At 39.5% G+C, this 14,723-nt stretch overlaps 1 protein-coding gene across 1 annotated transcript in view; it reads right to left on the reverse strand.

The window, feature by feature from the left end:
• Positions 1-14,723, reverse strand: part of NCOR1 (nuclear receptor corepressor 1) — a 4,682,182-nt gene that overhangs the window by 995,514 nt on the left and 3,671,945 nt on the right. The window contains exon 28 of the mRNA XM_044054890.1: positions 3,237-3,380. Within this exon, the coding sequence (XP_043910825.1) occupies positions 3,237-3,380 (144 nt within the window). The remainder of the gene's footprint in view (positions 1-3,236; positions 3,381-14,723) is intronic.

Consider the following 14,723-nt stretch of genomic DNA (forward strand, 5'->3'; position numbering starts at 1 on the left):
TACTATACAGTACAATTCTCTCTCCAAAAACCAGTGTTATATACAAACAATTTTTCAAAATAACCCATATATATCACTGCATATGTGGGTGCATACGAAACACCCATTGCTGTACCTTTTTTCTGTAGGGAGATCTGATTTTCAAACTTAAAATAATTGCGAGTCAAACAAAACTCCAGTAACCTTACAATGAAACTTGTTCTAGGTCCATCCCTCATAATATCAAACACTGCTTCCAAACCATACCTATTTGTAATAGAAGTGTAAAGTGAATTGACATCAACCGATACCCAGTAGTAATCATCCTTCCATTTTATTGCACTAACTTTTTCACATAACTCCTGTGTATTTTCAGTATGAGCAGGAACCCTAAACAAATACTCTTAACACTGAATCTAAAAAAGTTCCTATGTTACGCACAAAGGAATGCATTCCGGAGACTAATGGCCTACCAGGGGGATTGGTAAAATTTTTATGTACTTTAGGTATAACATAAAAATAAGGATCAAATGGATCCTTAATTACCAACTTTTTTATGTCTTCCTTAGTCAAAAAACCTAACCTCTCTCAAGTAGGTCCAACAGCTCAGCACTATTATTTACCCACCGGGTTATCGGCTAAAAGCAAATAATCGTCACACACCAACAAATGAAGTGCCATTCTGCCACATTGTGCCTTTGACATAATGACCCAATTCCCACCTTTATCAGATTGCCTAAACATGACCGTCTTTAAACACCCTCTAAGCTTGAGTAGTTCTAACCACTCTAGTTTGGTCAAATTATATGGCTTTTGAATTTTCAAAAACTTAGTATATTCTAGTTCAACCTTCTTTATTAAAACGTTATCAAAAGTACTAACTGCTGCAGATAATTTAGGTGGAACAAAAGTGCTACAAGAGAATAAAGGGGGCAAATTGAACCCACTATAACCTGTACTGAATGTATCACATCTAGGCAAATCATCATTTACTTCATTTTCACAATCAAATTCATCACCATAATCATATACAGAAACATTCATCAAAATTTCAGTTTCTTCATTAATGCTTTCATCTAATACATTTGTTTTCATCATGCTGGTTCTTCGCTTATTCAATTTGTCAAAATATTCTTTTAAATATAGTTTTCTACAAAACTTTTTGATATCCAACAAAATTTCAGCCAAAGTGGGGAACTTAGAACAAACTTTGTCCCCCTATTTAACAAACTGACAGTATTTTCTGTGAGATGCTTATCAGACAAGTTAACTTTTAAGCCGCTGCTCAGGTGAACGACATTATTTTCAGGTAGTTCATCAGCCCCAAAGTTTACATTATCAAAACCTGTAAAGCCAGGAGGACCCGACGCAACTAGAATATCAATGTCAATATTATTATTCAAAAAGTCACCTTTATTCAGTTCTTTCAATATTTCCTGCCCCTCGGCCATTTTTTCCATCCTTTTCGTTGATTGCCCTGACTGGATACATCTCCATCTGCCCCCGGGGATAACTTTTAGGAGGTATTCGCTCCAGACGACCCAATGTTCTCAAAAGAAACGCTCTTTTTAGATGACGCTTCCACCAATGACCACAATGATTCTCTGGAACTGGATTTCCTGCCTGCCGACCTGTTCCTTCCACAACGTTGCACACGCTGCCAAGAAAAAATGGTTCCGCTGCTAAAGTCATTCATATCACGAACTAGTTTTCCTTTTTTGCGAACTATTACATCCGACTGGGCTTTGTCAAGTTTTACCTTGACCTCGCCCATTTTATTGGCAAACATTCCCTCAGAGGAGTCAGTTTTCAGTCTTTGTTGTAAGTCAACAATCGGTTCCTGCAGCTTACTACTGGTACGTACATTTCTTTTAATCAATATACAAACTCATTCCAACGAACACTGCAGCGACACTCTCCTCCATTCTTTCTGCAAATCCTGCTCCTCTTCAGTAAAGTCCAAAGCAGGAAGCTTGTCAATTCTCAGCCCACGAGGAACAATTTTAAGTTCTACATACTTTTCAAGCAACTTGGTATCAAAAACATATTGATTTCTTTAATCATCAGTCGCTGCAATTGCTCAAACTGTACACAACTGTTTGTGGTTTCAGAAACAGACCATGGATCACACCCTGCTAACCTGACTTCTTTTTCTTTCATCTTTCTTTCTAACATACAGAGCCATGTCCAACCCAGAATTGATGAACATGCTCCATCTTAGCAAAACCAAATCTACTCGAGCTACACGTTCTAGGGATATAAACCTCAACACAACAATGAATAGAACATGCTGGAGGGATAGATTCCCTTCACAGAGACTTCCCTTACTATGGAACAGGGTCCCGATCTACATAAGACAGAGCCCCTCACTATCACTCTTCAAGAGGAACCTTGATGAGTGGATGGGTAACAGAAAGTTCACACCTGGGAATACACCAACAGCACTACTAGATAGGGGCCAAGGGTACTAGCTGCTAGTACAAGGGTCTAGGGAACTACTAAAGGGGTGGTGGATACCGCACAACGTGGCTGGGCTAGGTACCTCTGCCTTTTGCCTTCAAGGATACATACATCACAATGAATACTACATTTATACCAGTTTATAATCCCGTCATTCACACATTAATTATCCTATTACCATTACATTTTTTAAAATGTCCCATTCCCTTAAATTTTTTAAGGTGAACCATACCTAATTCATCAACTTATATAAAATTTAAATTCCACTTTCAAACGATTAAAAGACAAACATTTGATACATGAATATTTAATACATAAACATCAAATACAGTTGTGTATACTAATAAATACATAATATATTTAATATAAATGTATCTAAATGTAAACAGTTTAAACATAATCCACCTGTAAATTTAACCCTCTGGGTGTCAAAGTCCCAAAGTTTAAAATAATTTTACTTTCAAGCACATTCAATTTTTGTTTAACTTCACAACTTTTCACTTGAAATGGGCTTGCCAGAACACTAAAAAAGAAGGTGGAATCATCTCCCTCATGTACTTTACAAAAATGATCTGCCACAGGACTCTTACAATTTTTATTCAATTATTATTATTAAACCTACGGAAGACTGGCAAACTAAGTCATCTGTTACTACCATTGGCCAACTTAATTAGCTAAAATTAAAGTCTATTATATAATTTAACAGAATATGACTTCCTTGCACACATCTAAAAAAAAGGTAGCTTTATGATCTTTAGGCAAATTAAATTGCCTACAGTAATAAAATATTTACGAACCTTCACAAGCAACTGGGGAAGGAGGCTCTCTCCCAACTGATCCTCGGGTAAGTCCTCCATCCATCAATTCATAAGTTCTTTTCACTCCTATGACATCATGACTTGCCCTGGGACTCTTGCTGCCATCACGTGCATTTTTAATAGCTGTCAAAAAAGTTTTTTTTAATTAGCAGAAATTTTCAATCATTTGAAAGGAAAAAGCACTTTATTGGGGAGGAAAGTTAAGAGGCTTTTGTCATCTTAACATTCTGTTTCTTTCATATTTCTCATTTTAAAAAGTAATATGAAAATCATATTTTCCACAAAATACGACTTTGAAAGGCATTATTGCTACTGGCTAATAAAAACATACAGACTCTACTGCTATATCTCTGAAACAGTCTGTAGCTAAAGACTACACAGAGAAGACAAACTTCTGGGAAATGATTATGTTTACCCAGTGTGGAACAATGTCATGTGAGAACTGCTAGTAACTAGTCTATATTTTGTATGGTTTTGATCAAAGTCTCATCATAAAATGAAAATTAAAAAAAAGGGAGGGGTGGAAACAATGGGTCAAGGTACTCTAGGGGAAGAAAAAGGGGAAATATCAGATTTAAAACATGCAAACAACCAGACGGAGTACAGCACTGAGATGGCACACCTAATCATACGGTTCGTTTCCCAAATAGCCTGTAAGAGCCTCTCCGGAAAGCCTACAAAATTAAAGCATGTTTGATCACCAACCCTACCTCTGCAAGACAGAACTGATGGAGATGGTATTTATTTTACAGAACTTCTGATCTAAAACTATAAAACTACATTTCCTGCACCATCCAGTTCTATTGACTGATCACAGCTTACACATTTACCATATCAAATGATCTGAGAAGCTTTCTCTGAAGGGTTGTTTGATTTCTTCTTTTGCTATCTCCAGTTTGGCATTTTCTCTCTCAACCCATCAACTGGGAACATGTCCTCTTCTAGATAGATCATTCCATGATTTCATGTTAACAGGAGAAAGCCCCCAGCCCCTTAACTTTTTCATTCCAAACCACCAGCACTGAGCCAGTACAACCTATAAAATAAAGTATACATACGAACAGAAGAATACATGAAAGTAATATACTTATTTTAGATCTTCATGATTCACATCCAGTGACTTCAAACTCAAGAGTGATTAGATGCAAAGAATTCACTAGGTACCTTGGTCTAAAACTCCTCCCCTCCTACAACACACCATGCTTCCCCTTCTCCCCAAATCAGTTTTGTACTAAATATACAAACTTTGGTCTACCAACTAGTAAAGGCCTCCCTGCAATTTCTGTGCAGAAGGGAAAAGTAAGTGGGGCAGGGAAAGGTTGGTGGAGGCTTTGAAATAAACAGAAATAGATCATGAAGAGCTATCATTATGGAAAGTTCAAACCTTGCATCTCTTATGATCCATTCAATCCACCTCATCCTCAAATCAGACTCCTCAGCTACAACTTCCTGGGTGTTTTTTTAAGACTGAACACCTTGGAATATGGTCGACCCAGACAGACTTGGAACTTGAGATCACATGCAACTTATAGTATCTTATAAGTGTGCATTGAAGTTCATATCAAGGTGACACATATATCAACTGTTTTTTTTTTTTTTTGCTTCCCCCACTCCCAAATTTGTTTAAAAGAAGAAAAAAAAATGATCACCCTTTAAATATGTCTCGATAGAATCAAAGCAGATGAGGGACATAGGCCACATCTAAGAAATGCAGTAAATGCTTTCCCATATTACACTTACAAAAAAAAAAAAAAGTAAATGAGCTTCGAGTGCCTGATTAAGGTTGAACTCTGTTGTCACCTTAGGCAAAAAATCTGGATTTGTTTGAAAAGAAACACTACTCATGAAACGACAATGTAAGGACGTTTAGGAATCCTAAAAAATTCTGACCAAAGTCACTGTCACCAAAAGTAAGTTTTCCATGACAATAATTTAAGATCTACTGCAGCTGCTAGTTTGAATGGTAGTAGAGTTAATTTCTCCAGCATGAAGTTTAAATCCCTGGTGAGGCACATTCCCTAAGGAGAGGACTGAGCAGGAAGGTCTCTCTCAAGAATGACTTGTATACCTTTAAAGAAGCTAAGGAAGAAGAGCTTACACCTTGATTAAAATTAAACACACTGCGGCTAAATGAGCCTCTACTGCACAGAAGCTTGATGAAACGTGTCTGCTAGAAACTGTAAAACCGCAGGAACAACAACAAAGTACTGCTAGAAGCCTCATTTCCCTGTCTACAATGGAAACTTAAAAGCATTTAATATCTCGTCTTTCTGTGAAGGGGTTTCTGAGATGCTATAAGGACCTGGACCACCCTTTAAGGGAACAATGGGTCCTTGGCCATTTGAGAAACGGAAGAAACCATGATACACAGCTGGTCTGAAGGACTGAAAGCCTGGGTGACACTTGCCAGACAGGTAAGATACAGCAGACCTTGAAGGAGAAGAGATGCGTCTATTAGACGCAGCTACAACAAACAGAATAAAACTCGTCTGGGCCAAAATGGAGCTATAAAGACATCAACCTTGCACATCTTTGCCTTTTGAAGGAATTTCATTATGGCTAGGAAAGAGAAAAGATGGAAACAGGAGGCTACAGCTCAACCAGAGCACCCCAGATGGTCTGTCCGTATGAAGGAAATTAAGGAAAAATGGGTGTTGCACCTGATATTTGTCAGGAATGCAAACAGGTCACAGCAAGGCCTTCGCCAGAAGTGGAATATGGTATTTGCTGCTAAATGACTGAGGGACCACTCATGAAATATCAGTAAGCACAGACTCAGCTCGACTCCTTTAGACTTGTCTGGACCACAGAATGTGTTGCAGTGAGAAAGTGATGTGCTGACATGGCCCATTCCCATAGCCTCATCATCTCCTAACATTGCAGATAGGACCAAATTCCATCCTTTGTGTTAATTTGCCACACTACTTCAGCCATGTAGTCAAACTGGTTACAAAATGCACCATGAGGAAGGGAGTTCTACACAGCCTGGAACATTAGGACAGCTGCACCCATCCATGGGACAGTAATGAGAAAGATGATCTCCTGCTGTGTCAAATTCTCTTGGATCATCTTCCTTAAACAAATGTCCTCCAACCCTAGTGTGGACACCTGTGATAATGATCACATAAGAGGGGTGGACAACTGGGCAGCCCTGCAAGACAAAGCAGTTGTTGATTTAGGGGTGTCATAAGAATGCAAGTGGCTGGACTTCCAAAATGGTTGCACCCTGATCAACAGGTTGATTACAGCTCTCCCAGTGTGAAAACTGCAACTGTGCCAGCAAAACCTATATAATTGATAACTTTCAGTTACTGTCTAGTAATCACACTTACTGGATGCCAGCCTAGAAGTTTAGAGAAAGCAACAAAAAACACAGATGTGGAATCCTATCTGGGAAGAATTTTGCAGCTGTTCAGCAAAAAAGCAGTTTGAGTTTCAGCTTTGGTAAAGGAGATGTCTTCAAGTAATTTAGAAGACACCAAAAATCTAATGCAGCAAGATTTAAGATAAGTGAAACACTGAAGGAATAAAGTAACTAAAAGCTGCAAAAATAGAAGAAACTAAGTAGTTATTCAGATCAGATGATAAAACAGCAAAAATCAGAAGATAAAATGAAGAAAAGTCTGGCTGTGCATGCAAACACACCAGTGTTCCACAGTAGGTTTTGTTAAGTGAAAGAGCACATTGTGAGCATGCTCCAAACTTGGCCATGAAAAAGCAGCCAATACCTATATTAGTAAAAATGCACACAACAGAAAAAAGAATTGCTCCTACAAAACTGTGGGAAAAAAGTATGAAAAAAATAGGGTCAACAGTGTCAGCAGAAAAAAATTATTCGTGTAAAGCAGGCAGATGAAAAGTAAGTTTATCCCAGCAATTTGGGAATGCTGGGTGACAGGGTATGAGATTCAAGCTGTTGTATCAAACTGTCTTCAGAAACTTTTTCCTGGAAGATCAAAGGCATATTTGAATGAAGAACAGGTTAAGGAAGAAAGTCAGTCTAGCCAATCAAGTGAGACAGCAAACAGGAGGAGAGACTGCTGCTCCATTCTTCTGACAATAACAAGCCATACAGAGACTTTGCCAGTGAAATATTGTTTTAATGGAAAATGCTCAAGTAATAGAAAAAGCACAGGTACTGGCTAGAGGAATTAGGAGTTCTTTGGATTTGAAAAAAGACTGGTGTTGAATATGCATATGATCAGGAAGAAAATCAGCAACGTTGTGAAATAAGTGAATAAATGTAGTCCTAAAACATCAATTCCATATAGTATAAGATTCCGCGGTGGTGCAGCAGTAGCATTGTTGCCTCACAGTAAAAGGTTCTCCCGTTCGATTCTCGGCTGGAGTGCGTGGAGTGCCTTCTGTGTGGAGTCTACATGTCCTCTCCGCGGTTGGGTGGACGTTCGAAAGACATGCGTAAATGGGCGTGCCTTTGTTGAAGGTTGAACGTTGAGCTGGCACCTCGGCATTCGTCAAAATCTACTGCCAATCATTAGCAGACCGGAGTTCCGCTATGGCGACCCCTAACCGGGAAAAGTCGAAAGACAACAACAACATAGGATAAGATGTATGAAATGTGGCTTTGCAAGAAGGAGCAGCTGAGAAAGATTTAAACTTTGTTTACTATGTCAAACTGTGTCGGTGAACTGTAAAGCATATACCCCCACAATGTCACTAATGTTTAGACCAATACTGAAGGGACTGAAGAACTAACTTAAGTAGCTTAAAGATTATGCACAGAGATTTCTGTTACCATTTTTTCTGCTACAATTATGCTCTCATTATGTAACATGGGCTTTCAGATTATAAAACAAATAATTACTTTGGTGGATCTATGCTCATTAAGTATTTTGAACTTAGGTTTGTATTTACTGTGGGCTGAGCAGCTGTCCATTTACTTCTTAATTCCACGTCATGTGACCTAGAATTCAAATGATGCAATTGTTAGGACATACAGTTTGACAGTCTGTAGTAGTTAGGTGTTTTCTACAGTCTATAGCAGATTTCATCATATAAATGCAGTGATTATATTCAAGTAAAAGCAAATTAGAACAGAACAGGAATTCTTGTAAAGTGTAGATGACTGGTATAAAGCATAGTAACAGATTTAGCACTAATAGTTATGGGATAATTGGGGCTGCCGCAGTGGTGCAGCGGTTAGCATAGCCACCTCAAAGTAAGAGGTTCTCTGGTTCGATCCTCGGCTGGGGTGCGCCTTCTGTGCAGAGTCTGCATTTCCTCTGAGTGCTCCGGTTCCTCCCACATCCCAAAGACATGCTATAGGTGGATTGGACACTCTAAATTGGCCCTAGGTGTGAGCACATGCGTGTGTGCCTTCTGTGGAAGGTTGGGTGCTGGGCTGGCAGCTCGACACTCAAACTCCCCTACCAATCATGAGCAGACAGGTGATCTGCTGTGGTGACCCCTAACTGGGAAAAGCCGAAAGAAGTTGTCTATGGGATAACTGAACACTTTACAAGGAATGTTATTCTCTTCTAATTTGCTTTTACTTGATTTCAACCCCATTGCAAAAGTTAAAGCATCAGGTCCAGATGACATTCCTTTAGAAATCTATCACATGTATTTTGAACTTTTTACAAAATGCAAACTGCTTGCTGTGTTTTGCCTCAATGGGAAGTCCCACATTTGAGGTAGCTAGTCTTGGTTGCTGTGATTTAATACATCTTGATTAAACAGGATTCTTACATGGCCATACACCATTTAATAATTTGCTAAAGACAGTAATGGTTATTGAGGATGCCAATAATAATGATAATACTATGTTAATAGAGAGTATGGATACTGAGAAGGCATTTGACAGGGTATGCTGGGAACATTTATTCCAAGTTATGCTTCATTACGGTTTCTCTAACCTATTTTTCTCACTGATTAAATATCTCTATACTGAAGTGAAGATAAAGATGAGAATAACATCCAGTTTTCTCCATAGATATTCCTTTGGAGACAGGCACCACAGGGATGCTTGCTTTCTCCCACACTTTTTGCACTGTATCTAGAGCCACTTGCTGCACAAGGATTCATATCTAGTATCTATTATGCTTGCAAAATTTGGTGACAAACTGGGGTATAAAGTTATCCCTGCTAAAACAGACGACGTTAGAATACACAACATACCTTTGGCTAGGTTGAAGCTGGCATATCCATTCATAGACATGCCAGGTGTTATAACCAACTTGGGCATAAAACTGATCAATATACAAAGACTCTGAGCTATTTCATACAAAGGATCTTATCAAAAGTGAAATGTTGCATGCAAAGAATGAGAGCAGTTTGCTTGGACTTTGTCCAGCATACTAATGCAATTAAATGTTTTGTTTTGCACCAGTCTTATGTGCAACTCAAGTGCTCTTCCTGAACCCTAAAGCAGGACATTTTTCTAAAGCTTAAGAAAATTATTATAAACTTTGTATGGCAAGATCAATAGCCCCAGTGCACGTGGGGTTTACTCACGCTGCCAGGGGATATTTGAGGGATGGCACTAACAGACCTTTTTTATATATTTGAAGGCCGCTAGATGCAAAGTAATTCATAGCCTTTCTTCTCCATCATTTACTACAGTCTGGAAATGCATTTTATTAGGGAAGACACTTTTAAATGTGAAACTTATGGTTTGTAGCAGAGAAAATCAGTTATTACAGGAACTGTAGACGGTAGGGTGGGTATTTCATACCATCAAATCAGCAGCCTGGAAAGAATTCTCATGCCCAATAAAGATGAGCAGGGAGATAGGTATACACAGGCCGAGGACAGTAGCACTATTAAACGGATATCCTGAGCTCCAGTATTTGGTGCAATTATTTCAGAGATTTGGAATAAGTTTGGCCTCAACTGGTTAGACAGTAGGGCATATTGGAAAATGATGGCAATCTGGTAAGGGAATTGCTTCCAATTATAACTAAAATACGATTCATTCCTGTACAGGACTGGCCTCAATGAGCAAAGTGGTGTGTCAATCTTCAAGGAGCTCAAGACTTCAACAAGGGCATCATTTCTGTGCTTTACATGATTTTTCTGGGTCCACATCACTAGATATCAACAAGTATAGAAGAGTACGGGAAGGGGCCTGCACCATCTGATGTTCCTAGAGTTATGGTTAAGGATTAAACAGTTAACTCAATAGGAGAAAAAAGTCCTGGTGATACAGATTTTTCAGATGGCAATACCTTTTATGTATTTCTATACACCAACTAGGATAGCAGCTATGTTTCCTATTGTTTCTCTCAGCTGCTGGAGATGTGGAGAAGGGTTATTCGGGACTGGATGCATATACTCTGGGACTGTCCAGAACTAGCAAGATAACAAAATCTGCTACAGGAGAAACATGATACAAAATGGACAAGAACTGTCACTATATGTTATTTTTATTAAGTTTTGACTAATAAATGATTTGCCTTTGCAAGATTTAAATTTGTTTAGTTTAATTATGGTAATTGGGAGGAAAATCACTGCTAAGTTCTAGAAGAGGGTTGGCTGACCTACAGCAGAAGACATTTGGTCACTCAGAGAGGCTAGACACATGAAGTTAAGCAGAGGGCAGCTGTATCCACACCTGTTGAATAAATGGTTGGTTTGAAACAAACATTCAAAGCAATAAAATTAAAAAAAATAAAAACATAAAAATAGATATTCTAGTCGAGTTACATCATGAGATATACTGACAGTTTCTTCCATAGGATGGGTATTAATATACACAGCGACCTGGTTCATGAGCCCAGAAATAACAAGTATGTTACACAACTGTAAAGCCCTTACTTACAGTGACTACTTATAGAATACAGTGTTCATCAATGGTATTGTCATGTGATTTGACGTTAGACATAGCAGTGTTGCAGCTGAAGTTTTGTTTATATTAAAAATGTGTTTTCTTCTGTTGCTCTTTTATAAAGAAAGATTTTCTTGGGAGAAAAACAAATATAAGGTGCAAATAATAATGTTGCTGAAGACGCATTTGGATAGAAATCAGCAAGTCAATTTGACAAAAAGGATTTCAGGGAGTAGCAGCATCAGAGGCCAACAAATCCTTCAAAAATAAACCAGTTTTTTCTTTCATGTAAGAAACATGACCAAAATTTAATTAAAATACCACATTTTATACCCAAATAACCCACTTCCATGAACACAACATAACAGTGTCAGGTCTGAGTGGGGACTTTGCATCTATGCTTCAAGCATTTTTGGAAACCTGAGGCCTTATTGACATACAGTCATACAGTTAAGTACCAGCACCAAGAGTAAATTAATAGCAGCTAAATGCCCTATCAAAGCCAAAAACATGCAATAACCCTGCCTGAAGCAAACCGCTATCAGCTACAAAATGGAAAACAGAATAGGGAGGACTAGCCTTAAAAACAAGTTATGTACTCACTATAATGATGGATCCTGCACTATTTTCACTCTTCCTCAACTGAGGGGTATCAGATCTGACCTCGACCACTTCACTAGATTCATGATCAAACTTTCAAGCTCCTTCCTTACCTATAATGCCACATCAACCTACCGTACATCCCATCAAGTTTGCTGCCCCCATAAACAACAGTTTACTCTATACAGTATAAACAGAAAAGAAAAAGTGTAAAATCTTACCACAACAGCAGATGTCCTCCTCTTTCCTGTTGCAGTACTCTTTACATTAGGGATACCCTGCCAAGGGTAGCCCAACGTCCAGCCAGCATACCAAAGCCTTAGGCTGCAATAGGTACATTGTACATCACACGTATGCCCCCTGCTCCTGTCATAGAGCATAATGGTGGCATAAGGATGTACCTACCTCAGAACCAAAAAGCCACGGGAGGAACAGCAGGCCAAGAAGTAAGAGAGTAACATGTAAGAGTACAGAAGGAAAAAGAAAATGGAGAGGAGGGATGGAGGGAGTACATATGTATTTAACATTTGTTGACTGGGAAAGTCCAACTAGGACAGAGCCTATTTTCAGCGGAGGCCTGGGAAGAAATGCTCCAGATGCATGTCTTTGGAATGTGGAAGAAAACCGGAGTACCTGGAGGAAACCCACAAGAACACAGAGAGGACCTGCAGACTCCGCAGAGAAGTCACCCCAGCCGAGAACTGAACCAGAGAACCTCTTGCTGTGAGGCAACAACATTAACCTCTGCACCAGTGCAACAGTGAAGAGAAAGACATCTACTGCTATAATATTTTACACAATTGTACTATGTCCTTCCATATCACTGCTGCAGTACTCTTTACATAAGGGAGAGTACCAAAACCTTAAGTGGAAAGATGGGGATAAGAAGATCCAAGTAGAGCCCTCAAAAAAACATGCAGGATAGCCCTTGGCAAATCTGGTTCTAACCCTGGAAACCATACAACTTATAATGCTTGGTAAAAATTGTGAGAGAAGTCCAAGTAGCTGCCTTAAGGCTGGAGTTGTAATCCGAGCCTTTGAAAAAGCACCAGAAGCCACCATAGCCCTGGTAGACTGAGCCTTAACAGAAGAAGAAAGGCTTTTCCCATGAAGAGAGTAACAAAAAGAAAAGGCTTTAGAGATCCAGGAAGAAACAGTTTAGAAGCAGCCAAACCTAAAGACCTAGGATGAAAGGAAATAAAAAGTTGCTCAGATTTACAAATGGCTTTAGTTTTATCTAAATATCAGAGTTGCCTATGCAAATCCAAGGTACAAGAACCTTCTCACTAGCAGACTCTGGAGACGGGAAAAAAGTGGGCAAATGAATACATTACGAGACAACTCATTAAACAACCTGGGCATATAAAAAATTAAAACAAGAGGTGCAACCATAAGGGTCTGACGTTCACACACCTGTCCAGCTGAAGGGCCAAGTACAATGCTACACAGAATATGAAACTGCAGGCTCAAAATAAGATGGAGTCAATTTCTCAAGAACAAAATTAAGGTCCCAGGAAATAGGGCTAGGTTTTCTGGGAGGCCTAATATGAGACACGCTTTAAAGGAATTTCAAATCTAGAAGCCAAAAGAGGAGTTAAAGGCAAACAAGCAGAAATAGCTGAAAGGTGGGATTTTAACAAGCACTGAGCAATTCATACAAGAGAGAACCAAAGGAACTTCCACAGAAAATGGATCCAGGTTACGAGCAAGACACCAGACAGAAAATCTCTTCCATTTAAATAAATAAGATTTCCTGGCAGTGGGTTTCCTGGTCTCCTGCAGAACCCAAAACATGTCCTTAGAAAAAAGTGCCTAAAAGGGATAAAAACCCTATCACTCACAGGATCAGCTGAAGAGTGGATAAATGGGGATGGATGAGACACCCCTTGTCTTGTGTGAGTAGGCCCACCCTGTGAGCTAACATGTGATGACTGCCCTTGGCTAAGTGCAAAAGAAGAGGGGACCAATTCTGTTTGGGCCAAAAGGGAGTCACCAATAAGATTTTGGGAAAATCCTTTTCTATCTAGAACAGGGGCCTTGGTAAGACACGAAGGGGAGGGAAGGCATAAAGATACATCCCCCTTCCAAGAAAGACAGCCAAATGACATGGGAGTCTAGTGCAAAAGAGAAAGTTATCTGTTTTGAGGGGAGGCAAGAAAATCTACCCGAGCAGTACCCCAACTGGTGGACAATATCCCAAAACATCTCTGTGAAGCATCCACTCATTGGTCAGTGTTATGGACCTGCTCAGAGAGTCTGCCACAATGTTCTTTCTATTCTTAAGGAATTATAAACAGCCTGAAGAGTTACCTGATAATGGACAGCCAGACCCCAAACCTGAAGAGCTAATCTGCAAAAGTAAGACTGTCCACTCCTTGCTAGCTGATGCACCACATCACTGTGGTACTGGCTATAAAAACTTTGAAGGGCCCTGGAATGAAAAGAGAATGGAAGGCCTAAAGGGCCAGAAGAACCCACATCTCATGTTCATATGACCTTTCTTTTGATGGAGGGACCGCCAAAAGAAGCTCCCCACCCCAGGTCTTAGGCATCCCAGGAGAGTTCCCAAGCAGGGGGGCTGGTGGTTGAAAAGAAAGCCCTGGGTTGAGGGACAGCTTCAGGCATGGAAGAGGAGGAATTGGAAAGTGCAAAGGACGAGAATGTTAAAGCCAGTATTTGCAGGAGGTAAATAGCATAGTTAAGATGCTGAAGTAAAGTATCTGGAGAAGAAACCTACATTAGCAGGACGCCTAGATAAAGAAAAATCTGAATTTCCCTCATCCTGCAAAAAGCAATCACAGGAGTGAGGCATTTGGTGAAGACCTTGGGACAGTAGAGAGGCTAAAGGGCAAATCAGATAACTGAAAATGAAAGGAAGAAAAGTGCAGTTGTGTACACTTACCATAAATGTAGATGTTCGAGTGTATTCACTGTTACAGTCATTACATTTGGGTAATCTGCTGGCAGGTTGTCTTCAGTCGGCCTGAATATCAAAGTCTTGGGTCCTGCGTCGGTTGCTGTCTCCTCTTCCATGATGTCAGGTCATCAGGGGTATAAAATATGCAGCCGACGCCATTTTA

Source organism: Protopterus annectens, chromosome 13.part0 (assembly GCF_019279795.1).
Source record: "Protopterus annectens isolate FY-2018-M chromosome 13.part0, PAN1.0, whole genome shotgun sequence".
Lineage (NCBI taxonomy): Eukaryota > Metazoa > Chordata > Ceratodontiformes > Protopteridae > Protopterus > Protopterus annectens.